Here is a 27,221-nt window from a genome sequence, read left to right as displayed (position 1 = left end):
TTGACATCATTGCTTTCAAGAATTCGCTTTGAAAGCCATAAGTCGCAGCCCTCAGATGTTAACCTAGAGAAAAAGAATATTTACTTACCAACAATTCCTGACTACAGGGAGAAATACCAGATAGAGGAAATCGACATAGTAGGTCTGATGATTGGAGCAACGGGAACGATTCCCGCTTTTGCCGCTAATTTCTGGAAACAGATGTCTCTGCCAGTTACAGCGTTACGGGAGATTGCCATCATAGCCTTAAGGGGCTCACTGATAATTCTAAGAAATCACTGTTACAATTAAGTTACCTTCAACATTTATCAAGTACAGTATATCTATTTATCTTCTAAAAATAAATGTAAAAGTATACTTTGTCGCAAGGCAGCCTCTGCATGAGAGGAAGTATTTCATAAAATAAAATAAAACAAGTTTAATTGGTGAATACGGGGTTCTGGAGAAATTCTGTGTCCCTGTTGATTACTTTGTGATCGGTCAATTTCCGGCCTCTGCCGGCTTTGTGTGTGCGATTCACGTGTTCTGGGTCTTTAACATCTGACCGACCCAGCGAGCGAATGCGCTCGGGGTCTGGCCCGTCTGGGGGTTGCCGGTCTCTCACGGCGAGCGCTAAATTCTTAAGTTTGAGTTAATTTACATTCTTTCTTGTGTTTCGGTCCTTTCTCATTTAATGTAACTTTCAGTGATAATGTAAATTTGTTTTGCATATCGGAGTTTCCCCTAGACTTCCACATTCACCAATTTTGGGTTTTCTGAATGACTGTGCTGCGATTCCCTATGGGAATCAACATCTATATCATGTGCTGCGACAGTCATAGACTCTTTGTTTTCGGAGGCAATTCTCTTTTCAGGCTTACCTTTTTGTAATTTAATGTTAATGTAACTTTCTTGGATAGCAATATTGTATGTCATATTAAAATTTTGATTTCATCTGAGATTGCCTCCAGTCTTTCAGTGATTTTGTATCTTTTTCATTTTGCTAATAATTAACAGAATAGTCGAGGGTGACTATCGAGAACCTTTTCTTCCCCATAACATCATACCTTCATGGACCTCAATAGGGTTACCACGCCACTTCTACATCCTTTCCGTAGTTGTCGTATGACCTACCTGTAAATTAAGTTCTAGCTCGCGTATGGTTTGGAATTTCGTATATTTATAAGTTAACAGTCTCATTCCCATAAGTTTATGTCTACTATCCTATTCACTCCTCCACACGGATCAAAAAACTAAATTAACAGCACACATTGATATTTATCAGCGAAGAGTTTCAAAACCTGAACACAACACACACAATGTGAAGATATAGCTTTAGCAAAAAAACACGTGGTTAGCAGAAGGCTTACCACAAACGCAACTTAATGAAAATTGACAATAAAACTGAAAAGGTTACGGACAGTGACTTACCTTTTCCTTCAACCGTAAATTAAAGAGTGAAACACAGCAATATAGACTTCACATCTCGGAGAGAATGCAAACACCTTCCTATGCCTAATCCAGAAGTAATAGGAAACTTCCTCGGGATGTGAATCTCGAAGTCAAGCGAACATCATGAAAACACAAACAGGTATAAGGAATGCGCACACAGTATTTACAATCTAATGTATAAAAGAAACATATCATTTAATTCACACTTTTCACCATTTACAGCAACAGCCATGTGGTCATAACGACTTGAGACCAATAAATGTAGTGAGGAAAATTTTTAAGATTAAAATTTAAATATGATTTTACAAAAGTTAGCTGAGTACGATTATAGTCGTCCTCCCCTTCTTCCATAACACATGCTCTGCTGTCAGTGTGGTGGGGTGAATAGTAGACATGGGAAGGAGACAGTTAACTTATAAATACACGAGCTAAAACTTAATTTACAGGTAGTTCATATGACAACTACGGAAAGGATGTAGAAGTGATGTGGTAACCCTATTGAGGCCCGTACGAAGGTGTGACGTTACGGGGAAGAAAGTGTTCTCGATAGTCACCGTCGAATAATCTGTTAATTCAAATACAATGAGAAGAAGGCTTCCACTTAATTTAATAAACAAGTATTGGGCGGAAGCCTTCTTCTCGTTGTATTTGTGTATAACATCAATACGGAAATGAAACTTATAGATTACGATAATCTATTAATTATTAGCAGAATGAAAAAGATACAAATTAAAATAAAACAAACAAAGGACACAGTAACTGACAATTAAAACACTAAATCAAAGGACATTTAAATAAACTTATAAAACAAGACCCGTAATCTAATCAAGCTCTTCGGACAATTGGAAATTAACTTCAACATAGAATAAACACTGAATGACTGGAGGCAATCTCAGATGAAATCAAAATTTTAATATGACATACAATATTGCTATCCAAGAAAGAAAGTTACATTAACATTAAATAACAAAAAGGTAAGCCTGAAAAGAGGATTGCCTCCGAAAACAAAGATTCTATGACTGTCGCAGCACAGTCATTCAGAAAACCCAAAATTGGTGAATGTGGAAGTCTAGGGGAAACTCCGATATGCAAAACGAATTTACATTATCACTGAAAGTTACATTAAATGAGAAAGGACCGAAACACAAGAAAGAATGTAAATTAACTCAAACTTAAGAATTTAGCGCTCGCCGTGAGAGACCGGCCACCCCCAGATGGGGCAGACCCCGAGCGCGTTCGCTCGCTGGGTCGGTCAGATGTTAAAGACCCAGAACACGTGAATCGCACACACAAAGCCGGCAGAGGCCGGAAATTGACCGATCACAAAGTAACTAACAGGGACACAGAATTTCCCCAGACCCCTGTATTCACCAATTAAACATGTTAATATACTGACCAATCAGTATACATCTCATTACATCAGCAAGTTTCTGGATGTTTTGATTGCAAAACGTAGAAATTTTTGTTATTAAAAATCTGCACGTGGCAGTACAAGCTGCCACAAAAGTCAGTTAGCAATATTAAATGCACCGTTACTCAACATTACAAAACTCCTTCAAACCAACATTCATCAAAATCAGCGTTCACATTCTTCATAGATCGAAACTTCTTCATAATTAACAATTCACAATGTCTCTTTTCTTCACATTTCCGAATTTAGATACATAACAATGATTGAGATTTCAATGCCCTTTATGTCTTTTCATGAGGCTTCCGAAATCAAAAATGATATACAGCTGTCTTAATACCGTGACATTTTCTTAAGGTACTGTACAAATTAATTTTAACATTAAATCAAGTCTCAAATGAAAATGATAATCAAGAACGATTTAAAGTTACCAGTTCCCTACTTGGTTATTTCACGTCCATGTGTTCCCAAGCTTAGAACAAAGAACTTTTAAAATTCCGAAGGGTAACAACTTCACGAATGACATTTCTTATGAGAAAATACAATTTTCATTTATGCAGACTTACATGAAGTGAAGCCTGATGGACAAGAAAAAGTAAGGTTAACAAAATTGTTTAAAAATAGTCTTGCCTGTAACGAAATTGAGGATCATCGTTTAGCTTAAGAAACTCTTGCAGTTTAGAAAACAAGTTACAATAAATTTAAAAGAAGTTAGAACTGTAAATTAGGACCTGCAGGATGAGCTGGAACTTGGCATATGAATAGAGTTCAAAACTCGCACGACCAACCCGTAGGACGGTCCACGAGAAAAGAGAACACACTTTCACATTCTCCCGCTGACAAGTAGGCAATTGTGGTGAAACAGGAAATGGGCAAGCGTAAAATGTCGCCAATAGGAATACAGGGTTTACCATCAGATCCTACCTACTCAAAACTACTGGTAATTTCCAAAACGAGTATAACTGGCGGGACACAAAAGTGCAAGGCTTTACAGGCGTTTTCAAAGGACATCATACAGTTACAAAAGTATGTTCCAGAACAATGAGGAATAAAAACAAATGGGGGCGATGACCTAGATGTTTGGCCTCTTTAAACAAGCATCATCATCAAAAATACATGTAACCCTCGGCCCAAATGTCACTCAGGGTTGGCCTTTGCTCGTCAAGTCAGTTTCGTCTGCTCATCGCCAAGTTGGTCTTCAGCGCGTCTTCCGATGGCGAGAGCTTTCTTCATCATGTCATTGATGTGCCTATATCAGAGTTGTCTCCTTCAGTTTCTCACCGGTAGTGGTGCAGCCAGTCAATCTCTGTGGTGTGCCTTTCCTGATGGTGCTTCTTCCGCCTTGCCCAGCAGTTGGAGCCCTACAATCTCCTTCAACATCCAAAACTGAAGAAAGCCTGAGCCTGCCTGCATACTGTTTGGTTCTTTCCTGTTGAAACCATGTGAACTTAATCCAGTTCTCCATTTGTAGACAGTTGTTGAGTTTCTTGAGTCAGAACTGGTTGTAAAATTTTGTCTTTGTTCCTTCGATTATTGCAGATAATGTCATAAACACCTAAATCAAAGACCAAATGCTTGTGCATAGTAGTTGGTCCCTTTCTAAACCAAAGTGGGAAATTTCTTGTAGATTGAAATGGAGTTTGTGTGGTGAAAAACATTAAATATGTTGTTTTTTGAAAGCTAGCAGACAGCTACAGTACAATCAAGTCCAACAAGTGTGGTGCACCTTTGTGTATAATTGAGAGTTTACCGCAGGTTTACATCATTATTATTTCCTTATGCCTTTTCTTAGTTTACTGCACTCGGTGAAAAGTTGAATGCAACAGTTCTTTTGTCTTGGAAACTACATCTGTTCCCTTTTTGTTTCCTAGGTTTAGCAAACACTTTTCACACAAATACCCATGTAATGGAGTTTGACCCCATCAAGACCAAGAAATGAACTTAGTTGTTTATGAACAAGTAGCAGGCTTTGCCTATGAGCTTGTTAGTGTATACTGTGTTTTACAGCAGCTGCGACAGGAGCAGTGGAAGGTCGCCCCAAGGATACAGACTCCGGCAGTTCGAGTACAACTCTCAGTCTGGAGAACGAGGTGATGAAGTTACTGCCAGATCGAGGCTCTCCATGTGCTAGCGACTTCTCCCGTCGTAACCAAGGGGCTATCCCCAAGCAGCGGCTAGCTGTTGTTACTACTGTTCCGGGTAAGTGAGTCCTTGCTCTGGGACTGGACATTATTGATAGGGAAACTCCTGGGTGAGGGGTAAGGGAAGTGCAGATGTTGAGGGCTGGACTGTCCTGATAGTTCTTGTGCTACAGCTCGAATGTGTTTGTGGAAAAAAGAAGTATCCATGAAAAGAAGGAAGAGAACAAGGAAAGACTGTTAGAGGAAGTGGTAGCGGGCTTGGGATAAAATACAACTGCCATGGTGTGCATCGAAGAAGAATGAGCATTTATCAGTCCGAGTGCCTGAGTGAGTTTCTGGTGAGAAACATAATCTTTTCCTATAAGTTGTTAACTATCAGCAAAGGCCCAGAAATGTGATGTCAGATGTTTGATGATGAGATGACTTCCACAACTGCCATAGGAACAACTCGGTTGGTCGATTGCTTTGAGTTGTGATATTTATTAAATTTCACTTGGGTAGTTCACACTGCAGTAGACTGATACAGATTATTGAGGCAGTTTTGTAAGAAAGAAAGAACATCAAAATTAACCCAGAATTTGCCAATGGGATATTAATTTAACAGACCTACGTTTAGGTTGCTGATGAGATGTTACAGCCATCTGTGAGCTCATTTACACAATCTGTTCATCCTTTCCCTCACACTTATGCTTTCTTTACTTTGCACCAAAGATCCTTCTTTGTTCTTTGTTTGATGGCTTGACAAGTTGTTTCTTGGGTTCGTCCCTCATTCTCACAATTTTCTTCCTAATAATACTTATACTTGCGGTGTCCCTCCCTTTTTGTGTAGCAACAGAGGTTGGATTTTGCATTTTTCTTATGTTTCAGTGGTCTGACAGCTTTTTGGGTGGCATTTTGCAAGTGCTTGATAGAATATTTTTTTCTCAATTTTTTTTTGTATGTTGCCTCGGCGCAGATCCGTTTTGTGGTGGTGATGGGATAGGAAAGGGCTAGGACTGGGAAGAAAGCAACTGTGTCCTTAATTAAGGTGAAGTCCCAGCATTAATGGGAAGCCACAGGGCTGCTGACAGTGGAGCTCCTTGACCCAAACCACGTAGCCAACTTGCTTGGTGGACGCTCCATGACTACATGTGCAATGTTGTGTACATCTGTCATTGTTTGGAACGAGACCACTGGCTTTGAGGACGAGCAGCTTACACCACAGGTAGAGACTTCGCATTCTGACATATAATACATTTCTTTTCTTTGATTTTTTGAGTTCTCCACTAAAATTTATAAATACAATTTATAAATATCATTGTAGAATACCGTATTGGCGTTGACTTGCACTCCTCTTAGAGCTTTTAGCAATGTACTGCCCAGCCTTCACCCACGTCTCATCCAACCATATTACCAACAAGTGTACTCCTAGCCATCACGATGTGTCACTTTTCAAGCAGCACTTTTCTTCCATTCAGTTTTTATATTTGAAACCTATAGCTTGCAGTACCAATTTCTTAAGGAAGTTTTACCCCATGAGAAAATATTTTCCTGCCTAAGGGAGAGTAGTAATTTTGCCGCGATAGGGTATTCCTTTCTGCTGTAATAATCGTACACATGCCTTCATATTGCATCAGCCTAGAAGGAATTAATTTGTGTTACAGGAGATGGGTTAATTTCTTTCCCGGAGTGCTAAGGAACAAGTCCCCACTACCAGCCTTGTTTCCGCTACTGCTAGGGTCCCCAGTCCTGTTTTTCTTCATATCCAGGAGGCGAACACAGTATGCTTTGAAAACCCTAACATTTAACTCAACAACTACCAAATGAAAATAGTTCTTTATTTTGCGGCTTAATTAAACGTATTTTTTAAATGTTCATGTTTTGTTATACGCACTATACGAAATTAAATACAAAGTATTATGTTGCTGAGTTATCAGTCCAGCGTATAACTAATATGTATAAACTGCTTAACTTTGTCTGATATAAAAGGTAGTGGATTGACGGGTGATGCCAACATGAACTACAACTATCAAGTGCCACCTTTTGCTGGCCCAGCTATAGAGAAGTAAAACTGGATAACCATGGGGTATGGGAGTGTTCTCATTAGCAGTGTGACGAGCAGTAGCGCTTCCTTCGCACAACAGACTTATATTTATGTCTGGATGTAGCGGATTTTCAATTGCCCTACTACAGGTGTTGTGGGAGTTAATGTAGCCACTGAGGTGGAACCATGTTTAATCTGTGATAAATATATTGTTCACAGTTGGTACACTGTTGCGTGTGAAAGTATGGAACCACTGGTAGTAATGGCGAAGTTTCTTTAAATCTGGTGGCACCAGCTCATGGATACAAGTGAATGGTAGGCTGGCCATCTTCAGTGGGCCCAGTTTATGTTCGTAGCTGTTGTCTTCTTACATCTTGCAGATTTCTGTAGAGATATCTCGGTATGCTGTTCAACATTGTGAACAAAAGTCTCTTCCTTTCACAGAGCTCAGGTCACAAAACCAGTGTACAAGATCATATGTGGCACTTTTACATGGTGTGGGCTCATAGGATTTCGACAACTTCATTTTCTACACACGTCATAATGTTTGCACTCAAAATAACCTTCATGCAATGTTATCTGCTATATGCACGAGAAAGGCATTGTCGCTTGCACTCCGCATAGTGTGGCAGCTGCACAGGCTATTCTAAGTCTGAGAATGTTCCACAATCTAGCTCATCAGCTTATCCTGTGAGGTATGTGAGCTTCGATTTTAGACTTAGCAAATGTCATGGGATAGTCACCTAATACCGTGTGGAGCCTCCTCTGGCCCTGTGAAGTGCAGCGAGACGCTGTGGAAGTGAGTCGACAAGTCTCTGGTAGTCCTCTGGACGCAGCTGACACCAAATCGTTTGCAGAGTGGCCGCCAATGCTGGTCTCTTCGTGGGTGCAGGATCCATGGCACGGAGCCTGCGTTCCAGGACATCCGAGATATGCTCGATAGGGTTCATATCGGGGCTCCTGGGTGGTCATGGCAGTCGTTGGACCTTCGCTGCATGTTCCTGGAACCATTCCCGGGTGACGTGGGAGCGATGTGGCGGCACGTTATCATCTTGAAACACCGCAGAACCGTCTGGGTGCTGGAAGGCCAAAAATGGGTGGAGATGGTCTCCGGGCAGCTCATCATACCGCGCACCATTCAAAGTCTCTTCCAGAACTACTATGGGGCCCATTCCATACCAGGAAAATGCACCCCTGACCATAACAGAGACACCAGGACCCTGGACCACACCTTCGAGGCAGACGGGATCCATCGCTTCATGTGATCTGTGCCATACACGGTGCCTCCCATTGGCATGGTGCAGTTGAAATCATGATTCGTCCGACCATATCACGTTACGCCATTGTTCCAGTGTCCATCCCTGGTGACTGGCGACAAATGCGCATCGTTGTGCCCGATGACGTTGGGTTAACAGTGGCACCCGTATGCAGCGTCGGCTCCCATACCTCATAGAACCCATGTTCCTACGGATTGTCCACAGAGAGACGTGTCTAACATGGCCTGTGTTGAATTGAGCCGTGATTTGTTGCACGGTTGCCTGTCTGTCACTATTGACAATCCGTCATAGATGTCACCGGTCACAATCATTGAGGGTGGCTGGACGGCTGGTCGTTCGTCTGTTGTGGACGGTGACACCCGCATTCAACTATTCACGAAACACCCTGGACACGGTTGATCGTGTGAAGCCGAATTCCCGCACCACTTTCGAAATCGCACTTCCCTTCTGTCGGGCATTGACCACCATACCCCATTCAAATGGTGTCGGCTCACGACGACGTTCCATGTTACACCTGTCACATGCACAGCCACTGCTCACAAGGTCTCCTATATAACTGCCGCTGGCACAGGGGGCGTGTGGTGCGCAGACAACACACCTGCGCATCAGTGCTCCGCTATCCCATGACATTTGCTCAGTCAGTGTATATTGGTAACAAGCATCTGGGCTTGAGCTTTAAAGCTGAAAAAAGACTTGGACAGTTGATGCAAGTAGAACTAAGCACGGAGAACACAAACGTCTTGAGGGAATTTGCCGTAAAACTCCTGCAAAATAGAATTGTTGAACATACTTTTCAGCCTGGTATTGCACTGGTGTCCCAAGTTTCAACTGCAAGGTACAGTATATGGATCCTCTTTAATGGTTTAGTTCAGAGTAGGCTTGACTTTTCAGAGTCATTGAACTTTGAATGATATCCCTGTATTCTTTATTATAATGGTGATCCAGGGAATGTTTCTTTAAATTAGAAATAACAAGGCCACAAAAAAGACATTATTTAGCATTCCCACTATGTGACATGAAGAAATAAATCGCCTCCCGCTCGTGTTTGAAGATTTTGACGACTCTCCGTTTTTCCGTTTCTTTTCAATAATTGCAGTAGTTGAAATACTACCATCAGTCATAAACATTTTAGACTTGCAAGTATGGAATAAATACAAAGTAAGCAGAGAGAGAGCAACTGTTAGTGTTATTGGATCCACCCTGTCAATACCTAAATATATAGTCGCAAGGATTATTGTTTACAGTGTGGTACATCTTACCATCATTAGCATAGGTAAAGGGAAATTAACCCTTTGAGAGTCAGGTTTCTTAGTCCACTGCACACCCCAAAATTTAGGTTATTGCACATGTTTGCAGAACAAGCCTCAATAGGCATTATATTTTAATGAAACGAATGAATTTAACATAATATGTTAACAAGACATCAAACAACTAGTTTGAGCATTAGTAATGTTGTTTGGTATGGTAATCCTCAGAACAAGGTACAGGGAACACTTAATCTGCTTACCCACCAGGGTTGGCTTTTCCCTCGGACTCAACGAGGCACCCCACCTCCCACCTCAAGGGCAGTCCTGGAGCGTGAGACATTGGGTCGGGGATGAAACTGGGGAGAATGACAAGTACCTCGCCTAGGAGGCCTCACCTGCTATGCTGAACAGGGGCCTTGGTGGGGGATGGGAAGATTGGAAGGGATAGGCAAGGAAGAGGGAAAGAAGCAGCTGTGGCCTTAAGTTGGGTACCATCCTGGCATTTGCCTGAGGAGAAGTGGGAAACTACTTTGAGGATGGCTGAGGTGGGAATCGAACCCTCCTCTACTCAGTTGACCTCCCGAGGCTGAGAGGACCCCAGGCCTCTAGGGGTGGCAGCTAATCACACTAACACCACAGAGGCAGAAAACAATTTTTTGAAAATGTCAATTTCTGAAGAATTTTTCGTCAGTGAAACATTCTGAATTTCTGACTTACTGCCATCGAAGCTAAAGCAGTTGGCGTGAATTGGTTAGTTATAGTCTCGTCTCCCCAAACTGTGATTACTAGACGCTTTATTTACGTTCGTTCGCTGTAAGATCTCGTCCTCACTTTCATTTAAGTCTTCGCCACTTGAATTATTTCCAGGTATACCGCCTACATCGTCTTAATCACTGTCTTCAAATACTGAACAATCACTTTCAGTATTCATAAGAATTTCACGAACTGTATCGTCGCTTGTAAGCGCGCAGCCATGTTCAACTGTTTGCAATTGAATCGCTAAAGCTGAAGACATCCGCTTAAAAACATTACATTTCCAGCGCTCCCCGTGGTGATAACAATAACCTAACGACTTCAAAATATAGCCAACAGATGTAGGGAGCTATCCGTTTTTCAAATGTTGTCCAAAGACATACAGTTACGAAGATATATCACTGGAATATCTACACATTTTGTTGGATCAGACCTATAATGAAAATCAAAATCTCAACCATGTCAATGAAATTAAAAATCCTTTGTACGAATTAACACCTAAATTAATATCGTGAATTCAAATCAGAACAAAATCTCTCATTTATTTAAATCTCCACACTCAAATGCTTCATCCACCATGCCCTCCAGCAATACCACATACGTCCATAGACCAGCCTGCCCCGCCCCTCCATTACCGCACCGATATAACACAAGGAGTAGAAATGTTAGTAAGGCGGGCGCTGCAGGAACCTGACAGGTCCACCTCGTATGAATTGAGCAAGTAAGTCACTTTACAGTTATGAGGTGTTAGTTGAATACATTTTGTCACAGCACGTGCTCTAATTTGTCAATTAAAATTTGACCGAGCTCGATAGCTGCAGTCGCTTAAGTGCGGCCAGTATCCAGTATTCGGGAGATAGTAGGTTCGAACCCCACTGTCGGCAGCCTTGAAAATGGTTTTCCGTGGTTTCCCATTTTCACACCAGGCAAATGCTGGGGCTGTACCTTAATTAAGGCCACGGCTGCTTCCTTCCCACTCCTAGCCCTTCCCTGTCCCATCGTCGCCGTAAGACCTATCTGTGTTGGTGCGACGTAAAACAACTAGCAAAAAAAAAAAAAATAAATAAAAAAAAAAAATTAAAATTTATTTTTTACTTCGTTATAGATAAGCTTAAAATCCCTCCCAAAGGCCAAGCAACACATCAACAGGAATGATATTCATACAAGACTGTATTAAGTGTCTAGGATGTTCCTTCCCAATTAAGCAGCAGCCTAAAACAAAGGAACAGCTCAAGATTATACTCTTTACTTTACAATTCCTTGTCGTCACATAAAACCTGAAGCTAAGACACATATAGTTTCATTCACAACAACAATATTGAGTCTACATATAACAGTCGGTTTTAAATCTCCGCTTGTGGCTGACAACACATTTCAGCATTAGTTATGTCAAGAACTTGAAATGATATGTGGGTAAGATAAGCCCCCGTGTGAATATCCTCTTTACCCAAGACATGTTAGAGGAAGAAGATCCATTTTAGTTTTGGACATGTTTTTAAGTTAGATAGAACAGGACTGACAAGTTTCAATTGTGTTAAAACACCATTAATTTGTTATCACATCTACATATTATTCACATTTTAAAAATTATTATCCTGGTACGTTAGTCTTAAGAGATTATTAACGTTCATATATTATACTACTAGCTGATGTACCCGTGCTTCGCTACGGGATTCTCAGAAAGACTGACTTGGTGGCTTTCCTAACTAAATTCAGCATAGGTCATTACAAAAACGTCAGTAGGAATGTAGCGATTGAAAGCAATGTTATCATATAAAATACTCAATCAAGTGAAAAACCGCACACTTTCTCACTTTCAACGAACAGTACTACGGTGCCGATCTAAGAGTCCAAAGTTCCAGAGCTGGAATAACCAGGTCGCAGACTGCTGTGAACACACCTCTGTCATTATTCCGTTAAATATGCACACTACTCATTCCAATCAGTGCCTCAGAGTAGGGATTGAATAGCTCGAATACTATGATGAACTAGTGTGTTACATACCAGATATATCAGAAAATGTGTGAACCAGAGGAATGGCATGCTAAAGAAGAAAGTTATCTTACTCCCCAGCTACTTCCCGCCAATATACATGCAGGCTGTTACACTCGGTATGACCAGGCGAGTTGCCCGTGTTGTTAGGGGGGCGCAGCTGTGAGCTTGCATCCGGGAGATAGTGGATTCGAACCCCATTGCCGGCAACCCTGAAGATGGTGTTCCGTGGTTTCCCATTTTCACACCAGTCACACCAGGCTGTACCTTAAAGCCAATGCCGCTTCCTTCACACCACTATTCATTTCCTATCCCATCGTCGCCATAAGACCTACCTGTGTCGGTGCGACGTCAAACAAATTAAAAAAACCTCGGTACGCTGCAGTAATGCTATCTATCGCGGATGAGAGGAAACAGAAGACAAAAAAACACATCACAACAAACAATGGTCAATGTAATGTTAATGTTGATAAAGTTTATGAGCTTTCTATATTGCAGGCCTTCACATTAGTTTTCTTTCGACTCTGTGATATTAGGGTGTCCTACAAAATTATTTATATCGTAGACTGTAGTTCCTTATTCTCAGACTTTACATACCGATTTTCACTAAATTCTGTTTACCCATTTTCTCGTGACTTAGTAACAAAAATCCAAATTCATGAATATCTTTGATTATATGTGGTACGGTAACAATGTATAAGACATAAGTGATTGGAAATTTAATAACTTCTTACATAACTACTACTAACTTACGACATAACTAAAGTTATGTTAGTTATGTAGTATTTATCGATATGACCACTAATAACATAAATAACTTATTTGAGAATTACACTTCAGGCCTTCCCCTAAACTACCATTTCACTCAACGTGAATAAAATAATTTGTGGTTGCAGTGGTTCATCACTCGACATTACATACCGATTTTCATTAAATTCTCTTCAGCCGTTTTCTCGTGATTTGTGTACATATAGGCAGGCAGGCAGGCAGGCAGATAGACATTATGGAAAAGTAAAAAATGCATTTCCTTGTAACTGTGGACATGACACGTACAGAAATATCATTCATTTCAAATTCTGAGCAATGCACAGGCAAAACACTTATTTTATATATAGATTAGATTTCAGGCCTTCCCCTAAACTACCATTTCACTCAGTGCGAATAACATTATTGATAGCCTAGATTATAGCGACCTATTCCCTGACTTTGCATACCAATTTTCGTGAAGATACGTCCACCAATAAAATAAATATTTGACAATTAAATTTTAGGCCTTCCCCTAAACTATCATTTTTCTCAGCGTGTATAGCCTATATTGTAGCGAATTATTTCCCATCTTTGTCTAGCAATTTTCATTAAGACACGACCACTAATAACATAAATATTTGAGAATTAAATTTCAGGCCTTCCCCTAAACTACCATTTCACTCAGCATGATTAAAATAATTTATAGCCTAGATTGTAGCGGTTCATCACCCGACTTTACATTCTGATTTTCATTAAATTCTCTTCAGCCGTTTTCTCGTGATGCGTGTACAGACAGACAGACAGACAGACAGAAATTACGGAAAAGTAAAAAAATGCATTTCCTTGTAACTGTGGACATGACCGATACAGAAATACCATTCTTTTCAAATTCTGAGCAGTGTACAGACAAAACTCTTATTTTATATATATAGATATATATGGTTAAATAAGGTCCCGAACCTTGACCTAAAGGTTGTATACAGGCTGAAGATGCCCAAATAATGGGTGAAATATGTTCCTGATAAGTCTGCATAAATTCGTGTAAATTCAAAGCACATTAAATATTATTATATATTATTATTAAATATTATTATATTATCCTTGAGGTTCTTACGCCTCATAAACCTGATGGACGGCGTGTGATGATCTTATAGAAAGTTATAATAGTATGCTTTGCTATGGTTTTAAGTGCATTTCATTTTAAAAGTCTAGATATGTTCAGAGCTGATGAAGAGACACGTACTCCTAGAACAACAATCTTTGTGATTAGGGGGATCCACTAGTCGTAACAGTCAGGATAGACCAAATGGACCAACATGGTCAAAATTGTGAATTCTGTGCAACTGTCACGTGCCGGTCCAGTGTGGTGTTCTGGGAGAAATCTTTAGACAACTCTGTCTAGCTTGCTTGAGACTCTGTCTACATTCAGATGGCTGCATGCCAGGTGTGTGCATTTCTTCAAATTTGGGAGAAGGGCGGATGGATATTAGATAACAGTGGTTTTGTACCTTAATCTGTCCTCATTGTTCCATTCATCTGTGCATAGTCTTAAGCCCCGCATAACAGCTGGGCAGCTGAGGCTACTCTTAGATTTCAGTCAGTCTAACAGTTAAGTAGTAAGGCTTTTACGATTTAATTACTGAATGACATATTTCATGTATGAAACAGATCATTATCCTAAAAACATTTGAATCAATTATTTAAGATGCTCCCTTTAATATGCCTTGCATGTATTATTATTTTAATTAAAATAAATGTACACAAGAACCTCGTTTATCCGGCCCTCATTAATCTGGATCGAAAATAATAAACATTCATTTTTACTTGTACAGTATTTCTTTTACGGGGTCAATTCTTCTTGAATGTCTTTTCCGCCAAGGATAGTTAAGGACATGAATTGCAAGGAAGTTGGCCGGGGTCTATCAAAGGTACCGTCCCGGCATTCACCTGGAATTGAGAATAGGAAAGCGTGGACTCTTCAGAGTTCCTTGACACATTTGCATGCATTTCCGGATGCTTGGACGTAGATGTGAACGACTGAAATGACTTGAAAAATGACTGAATTCAGGCTACGGCGTAATGACAGATGGTTAAATTATTGCCTCTTGTTCCTCAGCAGGTAATGAGAACAGCAGGTAATGAGAATGATGGTGAATTCGGAAATGAAACCGGCGCTCGACCAGAAGAAAGAGTGACTCGTGGAGATGCAACAATGCAGCTGGACAAACTGATAGCCTATTTAGAATCCCTGACTGAAACCGCACTGTCAGAACTGATGTTAATAAAACGTCCTCGTGATCGTGCTGCGCGCAAACGCTATACAAATGTAAAACAGAAAAAGCTCGCACTTTATTTTAGTGCATAAAACAGGGTCGTAAATGTAAGAAAAGTGTTCTTATACTTCTCGTACAATAGAAAAAGTTATAACTGTACAACTTATGTTCATATATTGTATAACATGTACTGTATTTGTTTTTACTTTATCCGGATTATCCAGATTTTTGATAATCCGGATCATTTGCGGCCCCTCTTAATCCGGATAAACGAGGTTCTTGTGTAAAATTAGTCAGATCAACGGAGCTTCTCTTTTGGCCATCTCAACATTTTATACGGTATTCAATACAAAATAACATTTTCTGTTAAATTATTTGAGGGAAGCACACTGGACACAAATTCTATTTTTTTTTTTTTCGCCGATGATTTTAATTACATGTAACCTTTTCTCGGACTGACGAAGGGCTTACCTTTGTTTACAAACTTTCACTTTGTTTCATAAAACAATTCAGAAATTAAGGTTATCCCTGAATACAGATCACCTGGTATACAATACTAAGCTCTCTTAGAGTTAAAAACTTCTGACATTGGGACTTTATCCTTCAAGGGAAAAAATTATTTCAGTCATCAAATTGAAATCACTTACAATATTAAGATACTGTAGACTTTATGTGTGTGCTTACATAATGTCAACTGTTTTTGTTTGTGTTTGTGTTTTTTTTTTGGAAACAATTCTTCAAATTTATCCAACAGTTTATGCATTTGGCATTTGATAGCCAAAGAGCTTGTCATTTATTTTGTGCTGTAATTCCAGTTTTACTGTTTGCATCAAGTATTGTCGAGCAGTTTTTTCTTAGCTAACCAGAGCCTTCTGAAAAATTTAATTCAAATGCAGACAAAACTTAAAAGACTCGGAACCTGAGATATGTGGCAAGTGCTTTTGATTGAACATGGCAGTCGTGTATGCTAGAAAACTGATTTTTATTGCTGGGAGTTTGTTCAACTTAATCTCTCTCTAGCTGTTACATGTAGTATATTCTAAGTCAACAAACTAACATACTCTTTGCTGAGCGCAAGTTATAATTTAATAATTTAAAACTCTGATTATGGACAGTTTGAGGACAGCAATTTGCTTTTATTAAACTAGGATTTTACTTTTTTAGATGAGTATATACGGAGGTTTTGTTTCCAAAATTTGCATTTGTAGTGTCTGCTAAAAAATCTTGAGACGATAATTTCGAATCGTGTTTTGTGATCCTACTTAAAATAATTACTTGCTTGAATGTTTATCGGTCATTGTAAAACTTTAGAACCCCATGACGCATACCTACATGTTCATCAAAGTTCTTCACAGCAATGAGGAAACTTTTTTTATTCCTTTTGTTGGACGTATCAAATCCAATGCAAAGAAAAATAAGTTTCAGGTTTTTTCAGTTAAGTTATTCACACTTCTTGGATCTAACACTCCCTTTACTATTGCCTCACACTTCGTCTTGCCACACGTTAGTTCAAGAATCTTGTATTTGTTCCATATCGACTTTTCAGTAAAGAAAGTAATTACTCTAGTCCACGTGGGTCAGTACATTGAGTAAAAATGCATTAAAGATACCTTATTGGGCCTTCTTCAGCCTTGAAAAAGAAATGAAGTGTTTATAGAAATACTGTTGAAAATACTTCACACTGAAAGTCCATAAGAAAAAGAAATACGAAGTTTATAGAAATACTCTAGAAAGATAAATTCTTTCTTATGGACTTTAATGTGGTGTTTTCTTTTTTAGAATATTTCTATAAACTATTGAAATTGCATATTTTTGTACATGTTAGTTGATTTACAAGAACTGCATTAGATACTATCTGCGGCAGTATCTTGTCATTGCAGTCTGTACTTGTGTAGCTTAACTGCATTGGTACACAAGTGTGAGTTTAGAAGCAGTTATATGGAACGAAAAAAGTGAACTAAAATTGGGATTTGAAATGCTTCATTTACCTTGTCTGATTCAGAAGAATGTTGCTTGAAGAACGATTTCTGTAAGCACAATATTTGTATCTCTTCATGATTCAAGCTATTATAGTGATGCCTGACATCAGCAATCTCGTGCTTTCGCGACACATAAAATACACTTGGCTTTGTGTGTATCTTCTGTTACAGGCTGCAACTCAGGAAAATAATTTTCCCAGGTTGGCTGATATTGTTGCAGTTTCCTATCATTTGAATTTTCATTTTAGTCATATTTTTGCTTCTTAACACTGCTTTCCATTACACGCACAATACACTCCCAAATGTTAAGTACAAAGTAATGGATTTAGTTTGACTGCTCTTTTTATGAACAAATACTGCAGCATGTCAGCTTGCATTTGGGAGATGGTGGGTTTGAACCCTATTGTCGGCAACTCTGCAAATTTGAGGCCTCGCTTTTAGCCCTTTCCTGCTCCACCTATTTGTGGAGCTAATGAACTGAAATGCTGATGCTCTATATTTTGTGTATGGTTAACAGTTCGCTCCAAGGAAAATTCATGTTGTTCTGGATAAAAACCATAAGAAGTCCTTACCTCCTTACCTAAGACTGACGCTACAGTAAATCACCTCTTATTTATATTAAAATATTAAGTAGTAGACAAATTTTAAACTTGAAGTGATGCTATACTTAAGTATAAAATTGAACAAATTTTTAAATGCAATTTTAATAATCTTCTTGAGCTTAAAATGTTAATATATCTAGTGCTTTAATTATATAAGGGTCTTATTTCGTCTTAGGCGACGAGCTAACTCCACTATGTTTGGTCTCTTTCAGCCAAAGAAGTTTCAGAAGGCCTCAAGAGTTCATCAGCTTCTCTTGTGAAGACAGAGTCTGAGAGACGCAGGCAGCGACGGTCCAACAGGGAACGAGAGCGTGAGTATCACCTGTTATACTGTCTCTTCTTTTCTTTGAGTTGCGGTGATCATTGTTTTAAGAGGAAGTACAACTGGGCCAACACTTCAAAAAAAAAAAGGTATCGGCCATGAAAGGTGTGAAAATGAAAGGCTCTCTAGGCCTTGTTCTTTGACTCTCTCATTAAAGCTGACAGCCTGGGGTAAATGCATCTTGTCTGTGAAATGTGGCGGTTTTAAAAACCTTGATTTCTCTGTGTAGACACTTACGGTACCAGCTACGTAGTATGTTATCTACTGTCCTGTTCCTATTGTAAAAACCCCCAGGTGCTCTTAAATTTTGGCATGTTTAACATTTAATTTCCCATTCTCTTTCCACTTTGACAGCATACAGTTTGGCTGGCCATGGATATATATTTGGTTTCTTTAATTCTCATGTTTATTTAATATCCTCATTTTTATGTATTTGGAAATCCTATTGAATTCCCCACTTAAATGGGTACAAAAAAATGTTTATTCTATTTTCTCCTTTTTTCCCCCCATTTCATATTTTGATGTTAATATTTTGCGAGAGAAGTATTTAAATTTTTGTCTGTATTTCTGACTCTTGTGATCTAATTCTTTGCTCTCTTAGTGTTCATTTTTAAAGGTTAAGGGTGTTGCTGCTGGCAGCATTGGCCTCGTTGAGTAAAACAAAGAAGGATGTTGCAGTGATGTCAGAAGTAAAGGTTCAGGTGAAACTGAAAAGAAATGGCTTCTACTACTATATCATAGTATTTCAGGTGTATCTTCTGCTAATACTGTACTGGGGGGAAGTCTGTTTCCGATTCATTGTTGTTCCAAGATCTATGTTCTGTTCGACACCCACATTTTGAAGGAGTTGTCTTTCTTCAAGTCCATGTCTTATTGGCATAGATTTCCATTAACTGGAGCTTGGAGTGGTTAGTGATCGCTGAGTCTTTTGTTTAACCTGATATCTGAGTTTCTGTCTAATGCCAGGTGACATGTTATTTCATCTTCACAACCACTGTTGTTACTAATTAGATGACCAAGATAGAGGAAATTTGCAACAGCCTCATACCTTCCACTGCTGCAAGGGAGTGCTTGATTTGTTCTGTCAGTAATGATATCTTTCTTTTTTATTCTTATTGAGATGTAAACTTTCTCGCTTCTGTATTACATCCTCAAGGTAACAGAAAAGTACTGCAGTCTTTATTTTGACACACATAGATGTTAATCTGGTGCTGGTGAATGCTATTTTAAAGTGCAAAAGACTTTTTGTATAATAAAAAAGAATGAGCACATGGTATTAAAATGAGTACTTTGCAGGTACATTCATCTTGGAAACAGTAGAACCTATACATATAATGTTTGTTATGGGGTTGTATCTACGTAGGGTCTCGTTCTTTCTTTGAGTGACTGTACATATTTATACAGCTGACCTTTTATTGAGAATAACATCATAACCATTGTTGATTACCTTTACTTTATCTACTGTCTCAACATGTCTTTCCTCTTTCTCTGCAGGAAATGTAGACGACCAGCCTGAGTATGTCACAATTAAGCCTCTCCATTTGCCCAAGGATATGAAGGTTGCTGTTGGCTCAGAGCTGAAAGTGCCTGTTGGGGTGGAGGGGTTGGAGTGTTTGGTGAGCACTCCGAGCGACACGTTCATCCCCCACAGTCGTCTGCTGATGGCTCCCCGCAAGCTCCGTGTGCGAGGAGGTGCTAACGGTAACAACACCACCACCACCACCAGCACCACTACCACCACCACCACCACCACCACCACCAATAGCAACAACAATGGTAATGTAGAGGCTGCTTCCTCATCGGGTTCAAACAACGAACTAAGTTCCTTGCTGCCTCCGCCTGCAACGCCATTACTGGCTGCCTTTTTAGCAACACGTCGCGAGCTTCCCGGCGCTACCTCCATGCCGGGCGTGGCAGAGGGCAGCGAGAATGGCGGGAGGTCCACAGGTGGACGAGAGTTGAGATCCACTCGGACAATCCATCGGCGTCTCAAGCGGCGCGGTAGGACTCACAGGTGGGCTTCAGTACTAGAGGATGTGAGGACCACCAGTGCTTGGTCAGATGTGGGCTAAAAAATGGTTAAAATGTAGAAACATTGGGCACAGATAAAGTAGTGTTGCAGTGTTCCATCAAATAATGGTCCTTTTTATTCCTCTCTCTCTGTCTCTCTGTCTCTGTTTATCTATGCAGTAGAATTTTATTAACACTTTTTTCTAGGGACCAAGAAATTCTGAACATCATAAATGAGGTACTGTACTAAATGAAAACACATTTTTCATCCTAAAACATTCAGTAGAAGTCTGTCATAATGAGAACCCCGCTATAATGACTATTTTTTTTTCTGTTCCTTCAAAATTCCCATATTAAACTGTGTATTATCTTTCGGTTACAGCGAGAACCCTGTCACTGACGCATCCGTTATTACGAGCGATTAAGCGTGCACGATATTTGTGCACCCAGCAGTTTCATTTTAGGCGGCGGTCATCTTCGCTATGTCCACTAGCGAGGTCTCTAATCGACATTCGAAGGCAATTTCTGAGTAGATTAGTAATACCAGTCAACTGCTGTTCTCTGAAAGAAAATTCAAATTGAAAGACTAGAACACGTTTTTGTAATAAATGCATAAATAACGTGGCTGATAGCAGTTGTTAACTCGTTACAAATAAAGGCTGAAGTAAATGATCGCTTAATTTTAATGTTGTTTTTTGAGTCATCAGTCCATCGGCTGGTTTGATGCAGTTCTCCATACCACCCTATCCTATGGTAACCTTTCCATTTCTACGTAACTGCTGCATCCTACATCTGCTCTAATCCGGTTGTCGTATTCATACCTAGTCTACCTCTACCGTTCTTACCGCCTACACTTCCTTCAAAAATCAACTGCACAAGTCCTGAGTGTTTTAAGATGTGTCCTATCACTCTTCTTCTGGTCAAATTTAGCTAAATCAATCTCCTCTCACCAATTCGATTCAGTATGTCTTCATTCGTGATTCTATCTATCCATCTCACCTTTAGCATTCTTCTGTAACACATTTCAAAAGCTTGTATTCTCTTTCTTTCTGAGCTAATTATCATCCAGGTTTGTGTTCCATACAATGTCACACTCGAGACAAAAGTCTTCAAGAACGTCTTTCTAATTGATGTAGCAGTGTTCGAAGTGAGCGAATTTCTTTTCTTAAGAAAGGCCTTCTTTGCTTGTGCTATTCTGCATTTTATGTCCTTACTTCTGCCATCGTTAGTTATTTTACTACCCAAGTAACAATATTCATCTACAGTAGAACCTCGATGCATTGTTCCCGGAACTGTCATTTTCCCGTATTCATCGTTCAATTTATTTGCTCCCAAAAATGTTTCATATAATTTCCCCGTATCTATCGTTCCTTGAACTATCGTTTTATTGCATCGATCATCGAAAAATTATTTGTCCTCGGCCACAATTTTCCCGCATTGATCGATCATACGTAAGAAAAATATACGCAAAAGTTTCTTGAATTTAGAGGGACTGTTTAATACTCTTAGCGCATAATAGTGGGAGCTGGTTACGCGAGAATGTATGAGAGATTTTTGAACAAGGATCTTGTAGCTGTAGTTCTGTGTGGAGGTTATTCACGTGCCACCTCACTACGAGCCTCCTGGTGCCTATGCTTCTCCTCAACCCACTAACCGACCCCTAGAAGTATTATTTACAAGAATTAAAACGTAGACAGTGTAAAACTGAAATCTGCCACCATTTTCTGTGTTGGTATAGGCTGGCTGGGGCTGCCAACTTTGTTGAAAATGAGAAAATCACACAGTGCACCAATACATTCAAATTAGCCACAGGTTGATTAATCGCGTCGTACGTTGTCGAGTGTGGGGGATGCTAGAGGCCTGTTGACTGCTTTGTTGCCCTCTGCCCAATAGTCCTGTTACAAGCTGGACCTCGCCAAGGCTAATCTTTTCTCATAGCCTAGTCTTGTAACTAGTTCCTAAGTTGACAGCCTCACACAGGCCGCTGTGACCTCATTCGAGACGCACTGCGTTTAATTTCTAACCTCTGTTACATCGTCTGAGCCGAGCTGCAGGAGAAGCACCGTGTTCGGTTTGTAACCTACCGTTTGTGAAGGGTCTACGGAACCTTTTCCTAAATATCCATGTTTATCCTTAGTTTGCAATAAGAGAACTGAACTTGAAGGTTTTCAATTATTACGAAATGTGTAAAGAAAAATTAAATGAAACGACATAAGTCATGCTATTTTTTCATTTCATCGTGTAGGCCTATATCATGGTTGCAATATTTTGATACCATTATGTATAGTATGAGCTAAATGGTTAGTGCGTGTTGGCCTTTAGTTCAAGGGGTTTCGATCGGGTTGAGGATTTTAACCCTTTCGCACTCAGCGCACCGATCTATCAGCGCGTGAGGTTATGGCAAGAAAGATCACGGCGCTGATACATCGGCTTTGTCGTATTTAGGGATTTTGGTCAATTTGCATGGCCGTTAAATGGTAACAGTTTATCGTGACACTAACTTAAAGCATTGAATTTGCGTTTTACTCTATAGATATATCCACCAACCCTAGAAAATATTTTTATTTTCGAGAAATGAAATCTGTTGTCCGTGAATTTGTATGTTGTGGTTATTCAAAACTGTTGTTGCGTGGATCTGTTTTGGTTGGCTTATAAATACAACAATTGGATCTTGCTATCAGTTTTGTTTAGAGTTAATTTCGTTTCTTTGGTATATCGTGTGTTCGCTGTACTTCGCAAACTGTAATTTTACTCCTTTTTACTACTCCGTCGTTGCACGTGCTTGTGTCATCCTTTTATCGTAATGGCTAGGCCATGTTCAAGGTCCAATGAGGCCGATATCCTTGAATTTTCAGATGATTTAGACAGTAATAATGACCTTCTTTTGCTGAAAGTGATTCCTGTTATGTGGGAAGTGACAGTCACAGCTGCTCACCATGCATCGGACCGTGATAACAGTTACATGCCATGCTTCACGAGTGAATTGGAGCACACACATCATACTGATATCAAATTATTCAGAATTAAATGTTCTTTCTTTCACGTCTAACAGTAAAGAATTTAAAGATAAAAATTTCATTGTTCCATATTGAAAAGTATCACAGTTAAAATTGAAATAATAAATAGAGAGGTTCAACCTATTCAATACAAAAGAATAAGAAATGCAGTGATTACATTCTTATTTAATAATAAGTAGAAATGGTACCGGTTTAGATCCTCGTCCAGGTCATCATCAGCCGATTAAAACATGAAAAACAATGCATAGGAAAAAGAAAATAAAAGATCAAGTTCACTCCAGATCAGTAGAAGAGGCGATAAATGACGGGGGTAGACACTGTAAAATTCAGAAGTAAACTGTAAGTCACTTAAAAGAAACAGTGCATAATTTTCTGAACAGCAGTATGGCACACGCAGTGTTAGGCAAAGTCTTATAATGTTTATGAAAAGCGGAGAACGGTTAAATGAGCTAGCTTGTATACACTGTCAGGCACAAAGTCATTACACAATCGAACACACATGAAGATCCATGATCGTGCTGAAGCTGAAGATGAGTAGATCAATTGAAGTAGCTTGCCAGCTCCCGGTGATCAGCGCGATATATTCAACATCAGGCACTGTGGTTTCAAACGTCAACGTAAAATGAAGAATAGCTTAATGATCCAGTATTTGCTTCGGTCGCTAGAATGTAAGTACAGTGGAACCTTGATTATCCGTTCCTCGAAGAAACGACTTCCCGGATCAACCGTCCAGAAATTCCAGTCCCGTCAATGCTAAATCCTCTATCAATCGTTTTTTAATAAACTGTATCTCACGAAAGGACAGCTATGGAATATTTATGGATCACTGCGATAATTAAAGCAAGTAGGGCCTACTGTACCGGTACTGGAAAAGCAGTCGGCGGTGAACTTGCATAAGGTACCATCTTAGCATCGCATTCGGGTGGTATTGTTTAGAGAATCTCGGAAAATCATAAAGCAGAGAGTGGCCACAACAATTGCAAGGAGACACGGCGCATTTCGACAGCTCTGCTTGAAGACAGAACGAGTTTCGTCAAATGTTCGCACTTATAAAACGTCCATATTATGTCCAGGGTTAGATGTTTATATTTTGACAGTTTTTCGATCGTACTGCTGAAGAGGTTTTCGGCACTTTGCTCAGGGCACTGCAGAGTAACTGGGCTTTCAGGCAGGAATCGAAACTGCTCGTTCTTAACACAAATTCAGTATTTTTTATATTATCGTACATAATTATGTTAGCGAGACCAAAACGGACGTTGCACCTTACATTTAAAAAAAAGAAAGCCATGGGAGGTCTTGGGATTGCCTATTACTGTTTAGGTTCTAATGTAAGACTGGGAATTTTACGTTTTTGTGTTAAAGTACCAAAAACCGCAGTCGTTTTATTTGCGCACGTTACATTTTAAATGGTTGGTATCATTTCAAACTCGTAGTGACATGAGCAGTGAGCGCGCTTTCCAGATGACCTCAAAGTCACGAATAACCGTAATTTCTGAAGTTTTGATATTTCTTTTATCTTTCCAATTTGATTGGATTTGTGACGCGCATAATTGAATTTAATGCATTCGAGAACTTTTAAGAATCGATACATACATTCGAAACCATGTTTTCGAGTTCAACATAACCTTTAAAAGTCGATGTAGGCCTAATTTGCGCGGTACGAGATTTCCAGAAACTGACTACGAACAGTATACCCGAGACCAAATTACAATGAAAGATTAAGAAATGAACGGATTTCACCAACATTTTGGGTGCTTTTGTATCTAATGTGCTTTATTTTATTAGATGAGAGAATTAAAAACTACTTTTGGTCGATTGTCGTTTGGCTTGGCGTTGTTAGATTTATCGAAGAGTTTGGCTAGCGTAATCAAAGTTGCTGAACTGAAAGACGTTTTCACGGGAAACTGACGAAGATTCCCCTGTAAAATTGAATATAAAGTATCGAAATTTTGAACTCGCGTACCGGTAATTAATGCAGTTTCGCGGTCTAACATGCCCGCCTCTCATCCAGAGGGCCCGGGTTCGATTGCGACCAGGTCAGGCAATTTTACCTGGATGTAAGTCTGGTTCCAGGTCCACTCAGCCTACGTGATTACCTTTAATTGTGGAGCTATCTAATGGTGAGATGGCGATCCCGATCTACAGAGACAGGAACATCGGCCGAGAGGATTCGTCGCACTGACCATGCGCGTCTCGTAATCTGCAGGCCGTCGGGCTGAGCAGCGGTCGCTTGGCAGAAAGTCTCACTGGGGCTGTAGTTTGGTTTGGTTTAGGAGTTTTTGTAAGATTATAATTATACATATTTCATTTTTGTGATGTTTAGCCAAATTGTTGATGGTTTTCATTCATTCCCGGATTTTCCGTTTTTCCGTATTGTACGTTTTATTTTCATGGTCCTTCGGAAAACGGAGAATCGAGGTTTCACTGTATATATAGATGCATATAATATAATTCAATATAATTGAATAAGTAAGTTTACTTCTTCCGAATTTTACAGTGTCTACCCCCGTCATTTTTATATCGCCCCTTCCTATGCATTGTTTTTCATGTTTTAATCGGCTGATGATGACCTGGACGTGGACCTAAACCGGTACCATTTCTACTTATTAATAAATAAGAATGTAATCACTGCATTTCTTATTCTTTTGTATTGAATAGGTTGAACCTCTTTATTATTTCAATTTTAGCTGTAACAGTAAAGAAGACGTAATAATGTCTGATCTTTCCATCATGGAAATCCATAATTTATTTTTTAAAATTTATTTTCAAAGTTTAATAATTATTTTTTCCCTTACCAATAACAATACGTCCAAGGTATATTCATTTCTGAAATGCTCATAGTTTCCTGTATTAGTGTGATTTATTTTATTTTAATGTGTGTTAAAAGTTTTTTACTTGTTGATTTTTTGTAATTTGGTTTAGAAAGTCACAGAAATTAGTTTGAGCGTCTTTGAGCAAACCCCTGTATATAGGCCGAGTGCGAAAGGGTTAATTCTAACGTTCAGGGGCTGTTTGTTTGCCGAATTAAACATTAGAATTTATACTAGGTTGGGCCACATTTTCATATGCGCGTAGATCGCCCATCATGCGACAACTCGAAAGACTTGCACGCGGCTCCGGAGGTCACACGCCATTATTGTTCTTGTTTTTATAATAATAATAATAATAATAATAATAATAATAATAATAATAATAATAATAATAGTATTTACATAACAAAAAATGTCCAAATACAGTACCCATATTTTATTTTGATTTCCCCCCTATTCTTTATGTTGCCCGCATTTATAGTTTTCCCACATCCATTGTCATTTACATTCTCCCCACTGAAAAACGATTCATTGAGGTTTTACTGTACTTCCTTTAAGACTTCATTTCCTAATCTTAAATTTCCTGCATCACATGACGTTCTTCTGCACTCCATTACTTTTGGTTTGGTCTTATCTTAATCTTGTACTCCTCATCCAAGATTCTGTCCATACCATTCAGCAATTTATCCAGATCTTCTGCAGTCTCAGATAAAATAATATCAGCAGCAAATCTCAGGGTTTTGATTTCCTCTTCTTGGATTTGATTCCCTTCTCAAATTCCTCTTTGTTTTCCTTTATTGTCTGTTTTGTATAAACATTGAAAGGTAAGGGGACAAACTGCAACCTTGCCCACTCCTTTCTGGATTGCTGCTGCTTTCTTAAAGTCCTCAATTCTTATCACTGCAGACAAATTTTTATACAGATTGTAGATAATTCTTCGTTTTCAATATTTGATCCCGATCACCTTCAGAATCTCAAATAGCTTGGTCCAATCATCCTTATCAAATGCCTTTTCAAGGTCTATGAACGCCATATACGTGGGCTTGTCCTTCTTAATTCGATCCTCTAAGATCAAGCTTAAAGTCAGGATTGCTTCATGTGTTCCTACATTTCTTCTGAAGCCAAATTGATCCTCTCCCAACTCAGTTTCAACTTGTCTTTTCATTCTTCTGTAAATGTGTGTTAAAAT

The 27,221-nt window shown here is 39.3% G+C and overlaps 1 protein-coding gene across 4 annotated transcripts in view; it reads left to right on the top strand.

Annotated features, from left to right (window-relative positions):
• pcx (pecanex) overlaps positions 1-27,221 on the top strand; it is a 514,715-nt gene that overhangs the window by 192,465 nt on the left and 295,029 nt on the right. For 3 of the 4 annotated variants that reach the window (XM_067155270.2, XM_067155269.2, XM_067155268.2), the window contains 2 exons: positions 18,086-18,184; positions 19,690-20,209. In XM_067155270.2, coding sequence (XP_067011371.2) covers positions 18,086-18,184; positions 19,690-20,209 — 619 coding nt within the window. Of the gene's footprint in view, positions 1-4,849; positions 5,039-18,085; positions 18,185-19,689; positions 20,210-27,221 lie in introns of all 4 variants that reach the window. The other variant, XM_068229749.1, reaches the window with a different exon arrangement.

Source organism: Anabrus simplex, chromosome 11 (genome assembly GCF_040414725.1).
Source record: "Anabrus simplex isolate iqAnaSimp1 chromosome 11, ASM4041472v1, whole genome shotgun sequence".
NCBI lineage: Eukaryota > Metazoa > Arthropoda > Insecta > Orthoptera > Tettigoniidae > Anabrus > Anabrus simplex.
The sequence above is the reverse complement of the archived record's forward strand: the minus strand, read 5'-3'. Positions and strand labels throughout refer to the sequence as shown.